The 16,758-nt window shown below is 38.3% G+C and overlaps 1 protein-coding gene across 2 annotated transcripts in view; it reads left to right on the top strand.

Annotated features, from left to right (window-relative positions):
- The window catches only part of BLTP3B (bridge-like lipid transfer protein family member 3B), a 52,353-nt gene extending 45,501 nt beyond the window's left edge, over window positions 1-6,852 (top strand). For both annotated transcript variants that reach the window (XM_010709419.3, XM_085223721.1), the window contains 4 exons: window positions 250-506; window positions 2,665-2,773; window positions 4,335-4,504; window positions 5,237-6,852. In XM_010709419.3, the coding sequence (XP_010707721.2) occupies window positions 250-506; window positions 2,665-2,773; window positions 4,335-4,504; window positions 5,237-5,362 (662 nt within the window). In that variant the 3' untranslated portion in view covers window positions 5,363-6,852. The remainder of the gene's footprint in view (window positions 1-249; window positions 507-2,664; window positions 2,774-4,334; window positions 4,505-5,236) is intronic.
- The last annotated feature ends 9,906 nt before the right edge of the window (window positions 6,853-16,758 follow it).

Raw genomic sequence — 16,758 nt, 5'->3', positions numbered from 1 at the left:
TATATTGTCTCGTTTGTCACAATGAAGTACAAGTACTTGTTATATACTGAAAATTTTGTACTTTTAGGTGCTATAATTACAAAATCAGTCTGAATTTAGTATGTACGTGCAATGCTGCATTATCCTGAATAATACTTCCCAAATACTTTTGGAAAACTATGTGGACAATGGAGATGGAAATAATTGAATCATAATTGCTTTTTGTACATTGCAAAATTTTAATGGAAATTTATTTTCCTTTTGCAACAGGTTCTGATTGTAAAGCTGTGGCTGGACCAGTTAAACCATCACCTGAGATTAGTCTGAGATGGGAAAGTGGGCCTAGTGCCATCATACATTCTCTGCTGGCTGTTAAAAATGGTTTTCTTCAATGTCACGTTGAGAACTTCAGTGCTGAATTTCTAACGTCTTCCCTCACAAACATTCAGCATTTTCTAGAAGATGAAGCTGTTGCAGAAGTGATGCCTATGAAGATAAAAGTTTCTAATGCAATGATTAATTTAAAAGTATGTTAACAAAGAGTTATTTAACTGCTTTTAGGAAATTGTGTTTTCATTTCCTTGATAATAACTTGGTAATCTGGATATAGTTAACTTCAAAGAAACTGCTATCATGATTTGTAATGTCTTTAGATAATACTAAAACAATTTAAAAATCCATAGATTTGGTTAACTCTGATGTGTCCAGAGAGGAATTCTCTGCGTGACCAAACTATTTACATAAATCAGTATTTGGTATTTTTTTAAACATTCTCTCCTAGCCACTTTTGTAGAGTGACAAAGTTTTGGAGTATACAGGTAATGTATTCAGTATTTCTAAAGGTACTGTGGATTTGATTTTTATTTTTTTGTTTTTAAACTGGGCTTTTTTGATTAGCTAAGTAATAGTATTTTAATTACAAAACAGTTTTTTAAGATTAACTTTTTCTTCTTCTTTAAAGGACAGTTTTCGTAATGAAAGTTCAGTTCAAAATAAGGAAAAAATAACAAGAATTCCAGTTCAAACCTCTTGAGTGCTGTTTCTCCAAACTCAGATTTTCAGGTTCTGCCCTACCTAGAAGCAGTTACTAAATGCAGCTCTTCTCACCACTTTAGCTTAAAATAGTAAGGCTAAGAGGACAGTGCTACTCAAGTCTCCTCGAAGACATTCTTTCAGACACCTAAATGAAGTGGTGAGTTCTGTGCTGCAGAACCATTGGATGCAAAAATGAGGACAGCTAAAAAACAACAATAATAAAAAATCATTGTTTCATTTCTTTGGAAATTAATAGTTGCACACGTAAATGATGAACGCAGTGAGAACTGAAATAGTAGGTCAAATTCTGCATCTGAGGCTCAGGCCTTGATTCTCTTAAGATCGTTCTTGACCAGAATGTCAGCTGTTGCCTCCACAGTGTTCTGCTCAGACTTGTATATCAGTATTCCCTCTCTCCTTTGTGCAGCTTCTTCATCCCCTGAGGATCCATACGCACCCCTTCAGGACTATTTCTACAACAGAAGTAGTGCAAGGACATTTGTTAAGAATGGGTCTGTTCCCCAGATTCCAGTGCATCACAAATGTGAATTCTGAAGTGGAAAAAAAAGCTTTTAACATACAGTCACCTAAATATGAAAATCAGGGTTGTGCTGGCTTATTGGTAAAAAAAAAAAAAAAAAAAAAAAGCTTAGGCAAACGGTTCTTAAGAGAATGGCTGTGTGAGGTTGGGAATATACACCAATAAACTGGCAATAAGATTCTGCTTGGCAGTGTAAGTACTCAAGTTCTTGCTCAGCAATGCATACATCACAGTGAAGTTGCTTGTGATGGCTGACCAATGACAGATTTGGCATACAGATTATTCATTTTTGTATCATTGTTGGTAATAGAGAGCAAGAGAGTATGGTTTAACCTTATACCCCATCATCTGTTCAGAGCTGCGTGTATTCTTCTGAACGAGACTTGTTGCAGGATGTTTTGTGGGGACAAAAAAAACCTTCTTCAAACTCCTGATTTGTTTTTGTACTTTCTGCTGCCATCTCAGTGATGTTCAAGAAACTTTGACAGTTACACCTCATCCAATTTCATGTTAATGATAATATGTATGATTTTTCTGCATTAACCTGCTTGACAGGGATAATGAACTATAAAGATTTTCTGGAGGGACCCCAAAGGAAATAATCAGTGACGTTTTCCTTCCTCTTGGTACAATAATGAACTGAATTGCAGTTGGCGTCAAACCAAACTAAATTCTAAAAAGATGAGGTTCTATCAAGAATGGTAGCTGTACCATTGAATCTTCAACTAGGTCAGAGGAAAATCAGATACTGTATAGTGTGGGCTTCTTATCTTTGACTCTGAGAGCTCCTGAGCTAAAAAGTGTCTTCAGTTGGGATTAAATCTTATTGAAATGTCTGTGAAAATACTTTGAAGTATTTTAACCAAACTGTATATATTGAGTTCAGCAGACTTACTTGAGAGATAAATTTTGGCCTTTAATATGATCCACGGGAAAATTTAAAAAAAAAAAAAAAAAAAAAAAAGCAGAAGTATAGTGGAAATCCCATTAGAAAATTCTGCTCTGAAGTATTCCCTTTCAAGTTTCATTAAAGAAACTTACATTTAATTTAACATCTTAGCAATTTTGATTTCCCAGTAAACTCATTTTTGGATACTTGTATTTTTCAGGATGATAGTCCACGGGAAAATCTCAAAGCGTGTGAGCTAGTACCCATAAAACTACATATTGACATACTTTGGATAGAAAGAAACGATGATGGCTCTTTCTTCATTAGAGGTTTGTATCTTCCTGCCACTGGTTAACTCAGTATTATAATCCAGTTATTACTGATTCTGTATTTGTGTTTGTTTAGACACATACCTAATAACGAAAAGGTAACTGGTGGTTAATTTATGTCAGTAGTGCTGCAGTAGAATTTTAAGTGTAGTCACACAGAAGAAATATTCCTTTTTGAGTAGCGTATGGTTTGTGGTAACAACCTGCAGCTGAATCTGTCTGTGAGGAATATGCATAAAACACCTCTCAGGGCCTGTTTCATCAGTCCACATCACTTCATCAGATGCCTGAGATTCCTTCCTTGAAGGAAGTTGCATTTCTTTACAATTCAGCAAGATAGCTATCTGCTTGCTTTATGATTTTTCTTGCGTTACAGATAGCAGATAATCTTCTGTTTTACAATATGTGCTATTTCAGAAATTCACTAAGTTATTTTAAATGGTGCATATTATGGTAGCATCTTGGTTATAATGACTAGGTTTGTGCTGAGACTTGAATTTCAAAAAAGGATTTAACTTTGTACCTTTTATGAAATGTTTACAATATGTTAATTTTCTTTCCTGCATATATAGGCAAATACTAAATACTGGTAACTGCTGTCTTTTACAAATAGGTCAAAATATCAGAGTAATTTGGTCCTTCCCCTTGCTCAAAGCAGGGGCAGATTTTGGCCATCTTCAGATATTAGACATGGGAGGAAGGAGTAATTTAAAGAGAGGATTTAGAAGGATGAAAAAAAAATATTGGAATATAAAGAAAAATGCCCTCATTTAACACTTAGTGTACAGCAGTATGTTTTAATAGATCATAGAATGGCTATGGTTGGAAGAGACCTCAAGGATCAATGAGCTCCCTGTAGCATGCAGGGCCATCAACTTCCATATCTAATACTAGACCAATCTGCTCAGGGCCCCATCCAACTTAATGTTATCATGCACTCCAGTTAGAAAGTTTCCTTAATAGCAAGCCATTTAAGTTATTTTCTAATTTAAAATCTTGATTTTGCAGGTTTATCCCAGTATCTTTAAACTTAAATGCAGACCTCAGATCTGATTTGGACCTGCAGACATTCCTGCAGTGGCAATATTAATAGTTCTCAAACTTGTGCTCTCCTCTCCCCCCAGTTTTAATGCATGTTCCAGGCATCTGATAATGAAGATCTGAAATACAGTTATTCAAATCTGCTTTTTGCATTGGCAAGCTCTGTTGTCTTAGTACAGATAATTACTCAGAATGCATTCTCTATAGCGATGATAGCACTCGGTATAAAAATGTGATAATTTTCTTGGAGCTAGAAAATGTGTGTTGTGTCTTCTTACACCTCCTCTACTTTTTTTTATTCCTTCAAAAGAGTATTTGGCTTCTATTTCAGTTTCATTTCAATTTTTATATTTAATTTTGGAAGGTAAATATGAACATGCCTGATATTAAAATTGTATTTGTTGAAGTGGCTTTAGTTTACTGCTGCTGCTGATTAAGTTTTATTTCAAAAAAAAAAAAAAAAAAAAAAAGAAAAAATATAAATGTGAACACTACTCTCAAGCATCTTTCTGTGATATAGACAATCAAAGAGTAAATGATGGGTCAAAGGTGAAGAATTCAAATAGTGCACTGCAGCAAGCAACAAGACCTGCAGGACATAAAACACAAGACCAAGCCACGCAGACTACTTGTGAAATTCCTAGCCCAGTTAAATCAAACAGAGATTCAGCTGACTTCATAAAGAATGAGGTATTAAGAATTTTTTTTTTTTTTTCCCTTTATTTCCCCTTTCCTCAAAGTTGCTACAGTCATCACAATTTTTAGATTACTTGAGAGTGAGCTGGGGGTTTACTTCTGTTTAGAAATCTGTTTGGGTTGGAAAGTAGAAATTGCACATAATACAGTATAGCTCAGTATATTAGGCATGCAAAATAAATTTAATACTGCTTTCTAAACAGAGTGGTAGTATATTGCAGACCAATTCTTTCTCTCTATATCAGATGGAGTTTTATGAAGGAGAAAGTCACAAACTATGTAATACTCCTGTCTTCCTTCTCCCCACCTCCCCAGCTTCTGTACAGCACAACTATCAAAGGCAAAGGACCAGATGGCTGAGTCAGGTTATTATTAACCTCTCAGTCATATCTGAATTTTGAATTGATGGTGAAAAGGTTCACACATCAGTTTACTTTCTTTCGCCACTGGATAAGAATCCATTCTTAGACCTCAGAATGTAGTGTTACTTCTACTCTGCTCCAGGATGGAAATGGCATAACTGAAACATGGAATCTGGGGGTCTTGCATCAATTCTTTCCATTTTCTGCTGTCATTAACTGGGAATTGGTCACTGACCCCAACAGACCCTCCCCAAACAATGGGTATGACTATCAGTGCATGTCATTTTAAGAGGTTACTGTCGCGGATAATGTTGAAAGTATGCAGAAATACCAATAACATGTTTTTCTAACCCAACTGTTTCAGCTTATTGAAGAAAACGAATGTCTCAAACAGGAACTAGCCAAAGCTAAAGCAGCTCTTGCTGAGGTCCAAATGGAAAAAGATGCCCTGCTTCATCGTATAAAGATGATGAATGTTGATCATCAGTAGGACAGTGTTCTGTTGGTGCAAGGCATTGCCAGAACTTCAGGTGACTGCAACATCTGAAGAACTGTTTGTGAATTGCTTGAAGACATGGTTTTTGGGTTTTTTTTTGGTCACAAACAAAAGTTTTCTCATCACAAACAAAATGTTTTTGAAATAGTTACTATTCTGAAAATGTAATTAGATATTGTAACTTTTTTCAGCCCATTTTAAACTGAAATGACTGGAGAAATCAGTTTATACCGTATTTTATTAATTTACTGAAGAAAAAAATCATATCACCTACTTTCAATATTATTAAAGGAGATGTTATTTTTAAAACATTTGGGATTTTTTTGAAAACTGGATGGCTCAGCAATGAAAGAAGGTGCCCAGTTGCTTAACTGAGTAAAGCGTACCATGCCTCGTTAACAAACTGTACCTCTGTTTGTTAAGATTATGTTCTAGTATTACTAGACAGTTTCTATATAGGAGGTTACATTTGCACTATGATGATATGTTAGATCCCCTAGAATAGTATAGCTACTGAAAATTAAAATAGCCCTAAACTGGCCCTAAATTCTATGTAATTTGCCCAGAGAGGATTTTAAGAATAATCCTCTGGTGCTATAGAGTTCCATGTACCCTTTCCACACATGCTCCTGAAATACCACAGTAAATGCTGGAGAATGTAAGTTAGAGGGCACTACTGGACTTTATTCCAGCATGAAAGCCCGCAGCATCTGTACAGCTGGTCTAATTTAGACATTCACACACATGCTTTTCTCTCTCTGTGATGAGGAGATAGTCCTGCAGAAGGATCCAGCACTTTGTGAAAGGTGATCTTTGAGCCATTTTGCATCCATGTCTGATTCTGTGAACTTTATCAGACGTGCCCTAAGCTTTGGTCCAGTGTAAGGTTAAATATGTAAGGTTAATGCTTGTGGGGGGCGGGGAGGGAAATTCCTACAAGGATTCATTAATTGTATATTGCTTTTTTGATTATAAATATATATATATATATATATATACACACACATATATATTAAAAAGCTTTAGAGAAACATTTAATTACCCTGTAAAATTGTGAGGTTACATGAGATGTAATTATGCAATTTAAACCATGGGTGATTTGTACAAATTTTCAGCTAAAAACTGGTACGAATGAATAAAAAAGCACAATGCTGTGAAACAGATTATCAGTGTGCTTCTGAACAGTGTTGGAAACAACATCAAATAAATGCATACCTGTAAGAGACTGTTTTTGCTAGAAGTGAAAATGACTGAATAATTTAACTGGTGACCTTGAATCTGACAACTAGGATCTTTTATTTACTACCATGAATTGTTTCTGCTCCATGGGATGTCTGGGGGATATTTTGTTTGTAGATACGCAGATAAATGTAGATACATCTCAAAAAGTATTTAGTACCCCATGGTTTGACTTTGTGTATTCAGGCTATCAAACTGGTTTAAATTAAACTGCTTTTCATTAAAACTTTTTGGAGGACACAGAATTTTCACTGCTGTAAAAAGTTATTGAAAGTGTGTAATTTTAATCAAGGGCTCTATGGAAGAACTGGTTCAGGCACTATTTTAAAGCCTGCCTCTCAAAACCCGGAACTCCCTTTAACACCCATGGAAATTTTTATCTTACTCTAAATAAGGTGAACAAAAATGTGCATGAAAGTTTCTAATACAGAAACTGAATATGTGTATTTCAAAAAGATACTTAAGAAATCACAGTGTTAAATGTGGGTAGCCCAATTTACACAGATATCATGTCCAATTCAGGGGAGGAGTTCTCAGCTGGTTGAATTCTGATTGGTACTCTCAAAGTTGGTAATTCTAACTCGGCTTGCCCCTGCCAAGATCTAGTTAGAATTATTCTAAGGAGAGGAATGTGTAGAATGGTTAGCAGCATGATGCTGGAATAATGTGTTGAGACTTGTTTAATTTTTAAACAGAAATAGTAGTATCAGACACTTCTTCCTTGTTACTGCACAAGCTGACGCCTGTTTCTGTTAGCAAAAAGGAAAACCAAAAAACCCAGCCCAAACAAAGCAGCTCTTCCCAGTGCAGATACAGAAATTCTGTTTCATCTTTTTGCACTTCATTACAACTGAATACATTTCTTTTCAGGACAGTTTTGTAGTAATGAGCGTAATATGCAGACAGTTCAGAAGTGTGTGGTTGGTGGTGGGCTTCACATTACTGAGAGTGATGGTACTGTGCCACTCTGACATGAGTTTTGCCATTGAAAAAGTAACAAGAGAGAATTTTTTTGTGTGTTTGAAAGTACATAGTTAAATGAAACCTTAATAGGTAATCCTAAATATATTAATTGAAGACCTCAGATCAAATAAAAAGGCTTAATTTGTTCTCAGGGCTCTGCTAATACTCATAACCTCCTTAAATCCTATGTATGAAATGTGTATCATCAGTAGAGTCTCTTGAATGAATCATGGCCTTTTATTCTGCAAAGAACTAAACAGAACGGGTAAGAGAACTTCAGTGTATGCAGAAGACTGACTCCAGAAGGCTTGCAAGCAAGCTGAGACCAAGTTTTATTTTACATTTTCTCTGGAAATTTAAACTGGTCTTCCCATTAGCTTAACACTCATTTGGCTTGCTTAGAAATACTGTTCCAGTGTCTAGTACAGTGTCAGATTGGCTGGCGTTGAGAAGCCTATGCCCTTTCTCAAGCAATGTCATTGAAACATTTGGCATTCATTGTTCCAGTTCTCACAATAACTCTTAACAACAAGCACCAATTTTAAATCAAAGTTATACAGCTTTACAGAATTACTTCTGAAAGGTCTGTTGAAGAGGTAGAGTTGTATAGATCCTGGCTGCTCTCTGATGTGTCCATGTCACTGACCCTGCTTAATGACAGAGACTATTCCAGTCCTTGGATTAAATATACCACGACCTTTGGCAGAGGGAAGGGCGGTGCTGGCTGGGAAGGAACTGCCTTCTTGGCCTGCCTGCATCTGTTTTCCCCGTTTTCCCTGTCTGTTCAGTTGTAAGCAGGCTCCTCTAGGAACGGACTTTGAGTCTTAAGCTGGAATCATATTTGATCTCTAAAGGTTAAATGCTAGCTACAGAACATTTCCTAAGCCTGACATGGTGATGGTTGCGTTTATTCATATGAAACATACAGGGAACTTGATAATAAAAACTTCTGTCTAGAATCTACACTTCCAAAAGTACAAAATGTAATGATATACTGCAGAAATGAACAGCTCAAAGTGAACGGATTCTGGGTGAGTAAAAAGAACGCATTTTCTATACAAAAAAAAAATGTGCTTGTATTGGTCTAGTTTCTGAAAGCATTTCTACAAAGATCAGGTTAATCACTAGAAGGTGGTGTCAGGAAAGCATAGGGAAAGGTTACCAGCAGCAACCACTTGCTGGAAGAACAAAGCTCTGTTTCTGAATCAACTTAAGAAAAAGCTTCAGTTTTAGGGTTAATGGAAAATGTGAGTTGTGTAGTTACAGTTCTTACTTCAGCATTCTTATGGGAAAAAAAATCTTGTAATTCTATCATTATTTTCTCTTTGAAATTTAAATGAGTTAAAATGGATGGTCTCCTCTCACCTATTGCCACTTCAGTTAAATAATTATGTTTTTTTACAAGCTTCAAGCAGTTTAAACTTATCTTAATGAGTGTAAGGAAGGATTAGGCATTTTATCTTTAAATTGTCTAGCTACTAATTAAAATATTTGCTTATTGGCTAATATGGATTTTGGATATGAAAAACCAGACCAATTTTACAAAAGAGCTATTTTTGAAACGACAACATGAGAATTTAAAGAGACTTTTTGCAACTTGCAGCTTCTCACATACTGTAAAGCAGCTTTCAAGTATGTTGCATGGCTTTGCTAGCTGAAGCAGACTGCAGGAGTGAGTCTGCAAAACAACAACGGAATGCCCTTCATAGCCTCTGTCCTCACACAAAATAAGGCAAACATTCTGCACTTCAAGGAGAGAACTCACATGTTGTCAGCTACTTAAATGGGTAAACATTATTAACTAATGAAACATCATTTTAGTTTTATCTGCCTTTGCCCAAGCCAAACCTCACCAGTTACATGAAAGTATCTCCATTTTGTTATTTCTTCATTATCCATTGCCTTTCTGTTGCCATTATTCATTTTAACATGAGGAGAAGTGGACCGTAGGCATTTCCTAAAGCTTCTTCCGTGCAATTTAAGTGTTGACTGTTAGACTAAGATTTTCTGAGGCATAATTTTAGACATAGAAAGTAAGTTGCATCGCAGCTTGGTAAGGAACTACTGAAAATGCTGACTGCCTTCCAAAGCATGCGAGTTAAGGGCTGCTGCTGTGTATTCTGTAAGAGTAAGCTGGTTACTACTAGAGTATGTCTGAAACCACTGTGAGTCGATTTGAGTTAGGTGATTGGTAACATCTCAAATATTTGACTGATGTGGGCACAGTTGAGTGTTGCAGAAGTGATTGTGTGAGCCAGCAAGAGCTAAGTAAAAAATAAGCCTCCAAGCAGCCCATCTGTAGAACAAATTTGGTTGACTCCTGACCTAACAAACCATTACCATGGAAGGTGCAACTGTCATAAATGTCACAGTGTAATTGCATTGTATGAGTAATTACTGCAGGTTTTCAGCAGTGGAAAATATCTCTGCGGTAAGAATTGTCATATTCAATTGTATAATGATCACCGCTTTTTACTTATAAGAAGAATGGTACTGAACAGCTCTCAGAATTCCGAATTTTTCATTGTTTCTTTTAAACACAAATAAAACTCGGTGAGCAGGACTGTCCTCTACCTCACCTTTCTACCACTAGATGGCAGTCCAAGAAGTCACTTGTAGCTCCGTCTCTTTCCTGACCGCTCTGCTTTGGTTGCCGACTCACAAGCAGCCTCCTTAAACGAAATGTCAGTATTTGAAATTCTTATAAACTTTTGACTATTAATTTCATAATGTGATTTTAAGACAGGTTTTATTTCACTTCTAATTCAGATAGCTTATCTTTTTTTCTACTGTCTTCCTTATGGCATATTCTGTTTTCCTCTTTAGATAAAACATGACTGCTTGAACATTTAATACTTTGCCTTCTATAGTAAAATGTTTATCATGTTTATTGTACTAGATGATCTTAGAGATCCTTTCCAACCTTCATGATTCTGTTTGTAGCACTTAATGATTATCTTTTAGAATAGAATGGTGTTTTTTTTCTAGTTTTCCTCAGATTCTGTAGATGAACAACTCCACCTTGATATCATCCATTTATTTGTTCAATTATCCTGCTAGCTAGGAAAAAAACTTACTCATTTTTAGAAAATGGAACATACCCAGAGGTTTTCTGCATTTGGAGAACAACCATATTTAATCCCTTACCCACATTTGCCAGATGCTGTTGTGGAAATGCTAAGGCATGGCTTGAAGCAGTGATTGAGCACCTGGTGGGGAAGGCAGAGACAACCTAAGGGAGCTCAGGTACATGCAGTGCACCTTACGTACCAGATCCTGGCTGTGCCCCTTGCCAGACCTCAGCTAAAGGTTGAGTAGTGGAGACAAGGGTATTTAATTTGGAGGTCCCTGCTTACCTAAGGACCTTACAGGCCTTCTGAAGGTGAGCAGCTTCTTTCCCTTATTTCAGTGCCCACTGCTGTGTCTGAGCAGATACTCACTTGCTGTGGCCTGGCATCTTGCTGCTCTGTAGTCTTGTGCTTTTCATCATGTTACAGATAGTGATCTAACAAGAGGGTTTATATTAATACTATAGGGTGTGATCTGGGTTGTGTCTTTTTATACCCTGCTCAGTTCTCCAAAAAACTTACAAGCAGGATGACTAAGCAAAGAGAAAAGCAATCTACATAAAATTACTGTAGGAATGGGGCTGTGTTATTTTTGTCATAGCTGGAGAAAATTACATAGCAAGCAGATGTCTCTTCATTCCATTGGAATCTTAATGTGTTCATTCTGCTTCGATTTTGATAATTTTATTCTAAGTAAGACCCTGCAATTAAGGATAGGTATTATGGAAAGTTGTTTCTGAGGTGTCATACTGCAGTGCCATTCAAGAAAACATGTTGTAAAATTGGACAACATAGTGGACACCAACACAGTCACAGGCACGTGGCTGAACTGAACTTGGAGTAAAAAAGAGGCAACTCTGGTCAAATTCAGCAGGAAAAATCCTGAAAAATCATTACACAGAAAATAATATTTATGTGCCAGAAAGCGCTTACCATCCAAAAAAACCCACAACCAACCCAATACAATAGCCTGCCTAGAAGCATAATAAAATGCCTTTCCCAGCCTTTTATTACCTGTACAGGAGTAATGCAAATTTCAAGCAGCCATTGAGAAATTCTGTAAAGCAGAGTCAGCTGTTAACTTTAATGCATCCAAAGTCATCCTAACTTGCTGCCAGCTGGCAACATGAGGCTCTCCAGAAAAATTGCAACCTGTAACTTTCCAACTCCCACTCATCTGAAGGCATAACTGAGAGAGTTCATGACCTGAATGGTAAAGCACTTAAGCCTTCTTCAGCACTTATGAGAAGCACTTTCAGCTTATACCACAGGAAAGTATTCCTTCAAAGTCATAACTTGAAAAAGATTTTAAAACTCTTTGAAATGGGACTCAGGAAAGTATTTCAGTAGGAAAAGACAACACGGCTTCTTTTTTTCTTTGCAATTATGCAAAACGTGCCCATAATTACTTCCTGTAAATCAGTGCTGACAAGAAAGTGCAGAGAAAACAATATCAGAACAAATTCTGAGTAATTTATGTAAGAAAACTTGTTCCTGTCTGGCTGAATAGTTATCACTGCGATCATCTTTAAGTCTACAGGTGTTGCAGTCAAAAAGGGGAAGACAAAAAAAAAGACTTTACCCAGCAGTAATTAGTGATTTATAGACAGTAGCACCTTTTATTTCTGTGGTGATAGAGACTTTCACATGGAGCAACACCATCATGCACATACTAGCTGGCTGCTGATTGATAAGCACTGATATTAGAGTATCACTGTCATAGTTTCCCACTTTGCTGATGCTAATCACTTGGAAACTTACAATGCTAATCAGTATAAACTTCTTAAGGTGAGACTTGAGAATAATAGGGGACTTCATCAGGTAGTGCTTGAGAGCTCATCCATAGCTTGGTCCCTGAGATCCACCAGAAGTTGGCCAGCAGGGGAAGGGGAGACCGTCAAGCAATGGAAGTGAGATGTTCTCCCTTGTCAAGGACACTTCAGCTGACTTTAAATGACCTGAAGCAGCAAGTTCTTACAAAAGATGAGGCAGAGCTGTAACTCAGGCATATTCTGAGAACGGTGTACTTTTTCATTTCAAACCCATCCTGACAGAGTAATCTTCCCTGTGAGAAATATGAAGTGATATTAAAGAAGATAAGTAGAAAACAACAATTTTTTTTTTTTTATGAAAGAACATTTAAAAATTGCAAGACAAAAAATGTGTAAAAATAAACCCATGCTGACTACTAAATCAGGTCATGTGAGTGTTATGAAATGTACCAAAGGATTCAAAATAGCTGGGATAGATGAACTGATGTAAAAGAAGTCCTACATGAAGAAAACCAAATTGACCTGGTTTATATGTTAAAACTGAATTGTTTCCTTGCTAAAATGGGGAGAGGGATGTGGTGAGGGGGAACAAACTAGATTATAAACAGGTTTCAGGTTAGTGCAGGTTCAGTACTCGCTGGGATACTATTCAGAGAAGCAGTAATTTGATGAAATACTAACATCAAAATAAAGCTGAGCAGTACCACATCTTGCTGTTTCAATTTTGCAATTGTTTTATGTCACCACCAAATGAAATATATGATGACTAATAGTGTCACAAGCTTACAAATTTGACATAGAGCTTATTTTCGAGAACTTATATGGTGCTTGACAGGTTCAAATATGAATGGAGAAACAAAAACATAAAAAAAAAAACCCAAAAACTCAGCACAGCAATTATTTGATTTATATGACTTAGTAAGTTTCTTACTTCAAGTTGTCTCCTTGCATTAAAATATTTTCATACATTATCTTTACTCCATATCTCCTCTACAGGGACAGGCTGGGAGAGCTGTTCTTCAGCCTGGAGAAGAGAGCTCCAGGGGAGCCTTATAGTGGCCTTCCAGTGTCTGAAGGGGGCCTACAGGAAAGCTAGAGAGGGACTTTTTGATAAGGGTATGTAGCAACACGATGAGGGGAAGTGGCTTTAAACTGGAAGAGGGTAGATTTAGACTAGATATCAAAACGAAATTCTTTACTGTGAGAGTGGTGAGACACTGGAACAGGTTGTCCAGCGAGATTGTGAATGCTCCCACCCTGGAGGCATTCAAGGCCAGGCTGGATGGGGCTCTGAGCAACCTGATCTAGAAGGAGGTGTCTCATTCTGTAGCAGGGGGGTTGGAGTTAGATGATCTTAGAGGTCTCTTCAAATCAAACCATTCTATGATCTTTTTTTTTGGAAGAGGGAGGAAGAATGTTGGAAACCGGGGTCTAAAAGGGTTTGTTTTAAGTTGCTTTGATTTCTGTTATGGCTAATTATTTGATTAAAGAACACATTCCACTAATTGTTGCATATTTTTCTAGAATGATGTTGGTCTGTTTTCATATCCACGACAGAGTATGTCTCTGCATTCTCTATCCTTTTAGTGGAATATAGAAATAGAACATCTGCCATGCATAGCCACAACCATTTTCTCTCTTTGGAAAAGAATCCACAGACTTGTTCCTAAACATGTTTTGCTGAATCAGCTCCACTTAGAAGAATGTCGTGATGTGCTGGTATTCCCGTAATCCTCTCTGCTACTTCTGCTTCTAGGTCTGGGTAAATGTGCTGTTGAGTTCTTTAAACATTCTTCTTACATTTAATATTCTTTGTGTATGTTTCTGCTCTTGACTCTTAACTTTAACTCAACTGATGAATTAAAATTTGTAAGGCTTTTTTGCCTGGTCTCAATCATAGAATCATATATCATAGAACGGCCTGGGTTGAAAAGGACCACCATGATCACCTAATTTCAACATCCCTGCTATGTGCAGGGTCGCCAACCACCAGACCAGTCTGCCCAGAGCCACATCCAGCCTGGCCTTGAATGCCTCCAAGAATGGGGCACCCACAACCTCCTGGCAACCTGTTCCAGTGCATCACCACCCTCTGTGTGAAAAACTTCCTCCTAATATCTAACCTAAACCTCCCCTGTTTCAGTTTAAAATCATTCCTCCTTGTCCTATCACTATCCACCCTTGTAAACAACCATTTCCCCTCCTGTTTATATGCTCCCTTCAAGTACTGGAAGGCCACAATGAGGTCTCCCTGGAGCCTTCTCTTCTCCAAGGTAAACAAGCCCAGTTTCCTCAACCTTTCTTCATAGTAGAGGTGCTCCAGCCCTCTGATCATCTTAGTGGCCCTCCTCTGGACTCACTCCAAGAGCTGCATGTCCTTCCTGTACTGGGAGCCCCAGGCCTGGACACGGTACTGCAGATGGTGCTTCACAAGAGCCAAGTAGAGGGGGACAATCACCTCCCTCTCCCTGCTGGCCACCCCTTTTTTAATGCACCCCAGAACACAGTTGGCCTTCTGGGCTGCAAGCACACACTGCTGGCTCATGTCCAGCTTCTCGTCCACCAGGACCCCCAAGTCCTTCTCCACAGGGCTGCCTGCAAGGAGATCTATCCCAGTAAAAATTCCTGGGATTGCCCCGACCCACGTGCAGCACCCTGCACTTGGCCTTATAGAACCTCATTAGGTTTTCACAGGCCCACTTCTCCAGCCTGTCCAGGTTCCTCTAGATGGCTTCCCTTCCTTCCAATGTACAGACTGCACCGCTCAGCTTGGTGTCTTTCGCAAACTTGCTGAGCGTACACTTGATGCCGTCGTCTGTGTTACTGATGAAGATGTTGAAGAACACCGGTCCCAAGACTGACCCCTGAGGGACACTGCTTGTGACCAGCCTCCACCTGACACAGAACCATTGATCACAACCCTTTGGCTGCATCTAGACAGCCAATTCCTAATCCACTGAACAGTCCATCCTCAAATCCACACCTCTCCAATTTAGAGAGAAGGATGTGGTGAGGAACTATGTCAAAGGCCTTGCAGAAGTCCAGGTAGATGACATCCTCCGCCCTTTCCCCATCCACCAAAGCCGCCACTCCATCATAGAAGGCCACCGGATTGGTCATGCATGATCTGCCCTTGGTGAAGCCATACTGGCTGTCTCGAATCACGTCTTTATCTCGTATATGCCTCAACATAGCTTCTAGGAGGATCTGCTCCATGATCTTCTCAGGCACAGGGGTGAGGCTTGTAGTTCTCCAGGTCTTCCTTTCTCCCTTTCTTAAAATGGGAGAAATGTTTCCCTTTTTCCAGTCACCGGGGACTTCACCAAACAGCCATGATTTTTCAAATACAATGGAGAGAGGCTCGGCAACCACATCAGCCATCTCTTTCAGAACCCTAGGATGGATATCATCCAACCCCATGACTTATACACATTCCATTTCATGAGGAGGACTCAAACTCGTTCCACTGTTACAGTGGGATGGAAACCACTCATCACACCCTCTCTTAGAGGCTCATGGTCCTGGCAGACACAGGAAGACTGACCACCCATGAAGACTGAGGCAAAGCACTCATTGAGGATCTCAGCTTTTTCTATGTCTGAGGAAGACAACTCCCCATTACCTTTCATCAGAGGGGGAACACTCTCCTTGCCTTTCTCTTCCTGCCTATGTACCTGTAGACCCCCTTCTTGTTATATTTCACATTCCTTGCCAAGTTCAGCTCCATCTGCGCCTTAGCTTTCCTAATCCTAGCTCTACACACATGGACAACAGCCCTGTATTCCTCCCAGGATACACAACCCTGCTTCCACTTTCTGTACCCTCTTTTCTCTCAGTTTGAGGTCAGGTCCTTGCACCTTTGCTTCAAATAAAGTGTAAATCAAATGAAGTAGCTATTTTAGCCACAGACTTTGCCAATTATTATTTTTAACTAAAATCTCTTGTATTGTCTGAATGCTGAAAATGAGTTTTCATATTAGCAAACAAATTACTCATGCTAATATTTTCCTCCCTAATTCACAGAAGAGATACAGTGAATTTCTAACTTATTTATAACCACGTCCTCTCATGCAAAAAGCAATAACTTTCTTCCCTAGGCAGCACAGGGCCAGCTTTCAAATTTCAATTAATACTAGAATGTTATTCTGTGGGATCTGGAGAAGTAATCAAGAATGAAGAGCCTCTTTAATGTTGGGCTATCTGAATAAAATATCAAGGACCCTAATCTTGTGCTAGGAACAACAAAATCACCATCTCTGTCAAACTCAGTATTAACTCTTCTTGGCAGGTAACAGGAGCAGCCTTAACATCAGGATGACTGTGTGGTTGTGTATGTACTGTACAAAAA

Source organism: Meleagris gallopavo, chromosome 1 (genome assembly GCF_905368555.1).
Source record: "Meleagris gallopavo chromosome 1, MGAL_WU_HG_1.1, whole genome shotgun sequence".
Taxonomy (NCBI): Eukaryota; Metazoa; Chordata; class Aves; order Galliformes; family Phasianidae; genus Meleagris; species Meleagris gallopavo.
The sequence above is the reverse complement of the archived record's forward strand: the minus strand, read 5'-3'. Positions and strand labels throughout refer to the sequence as shown.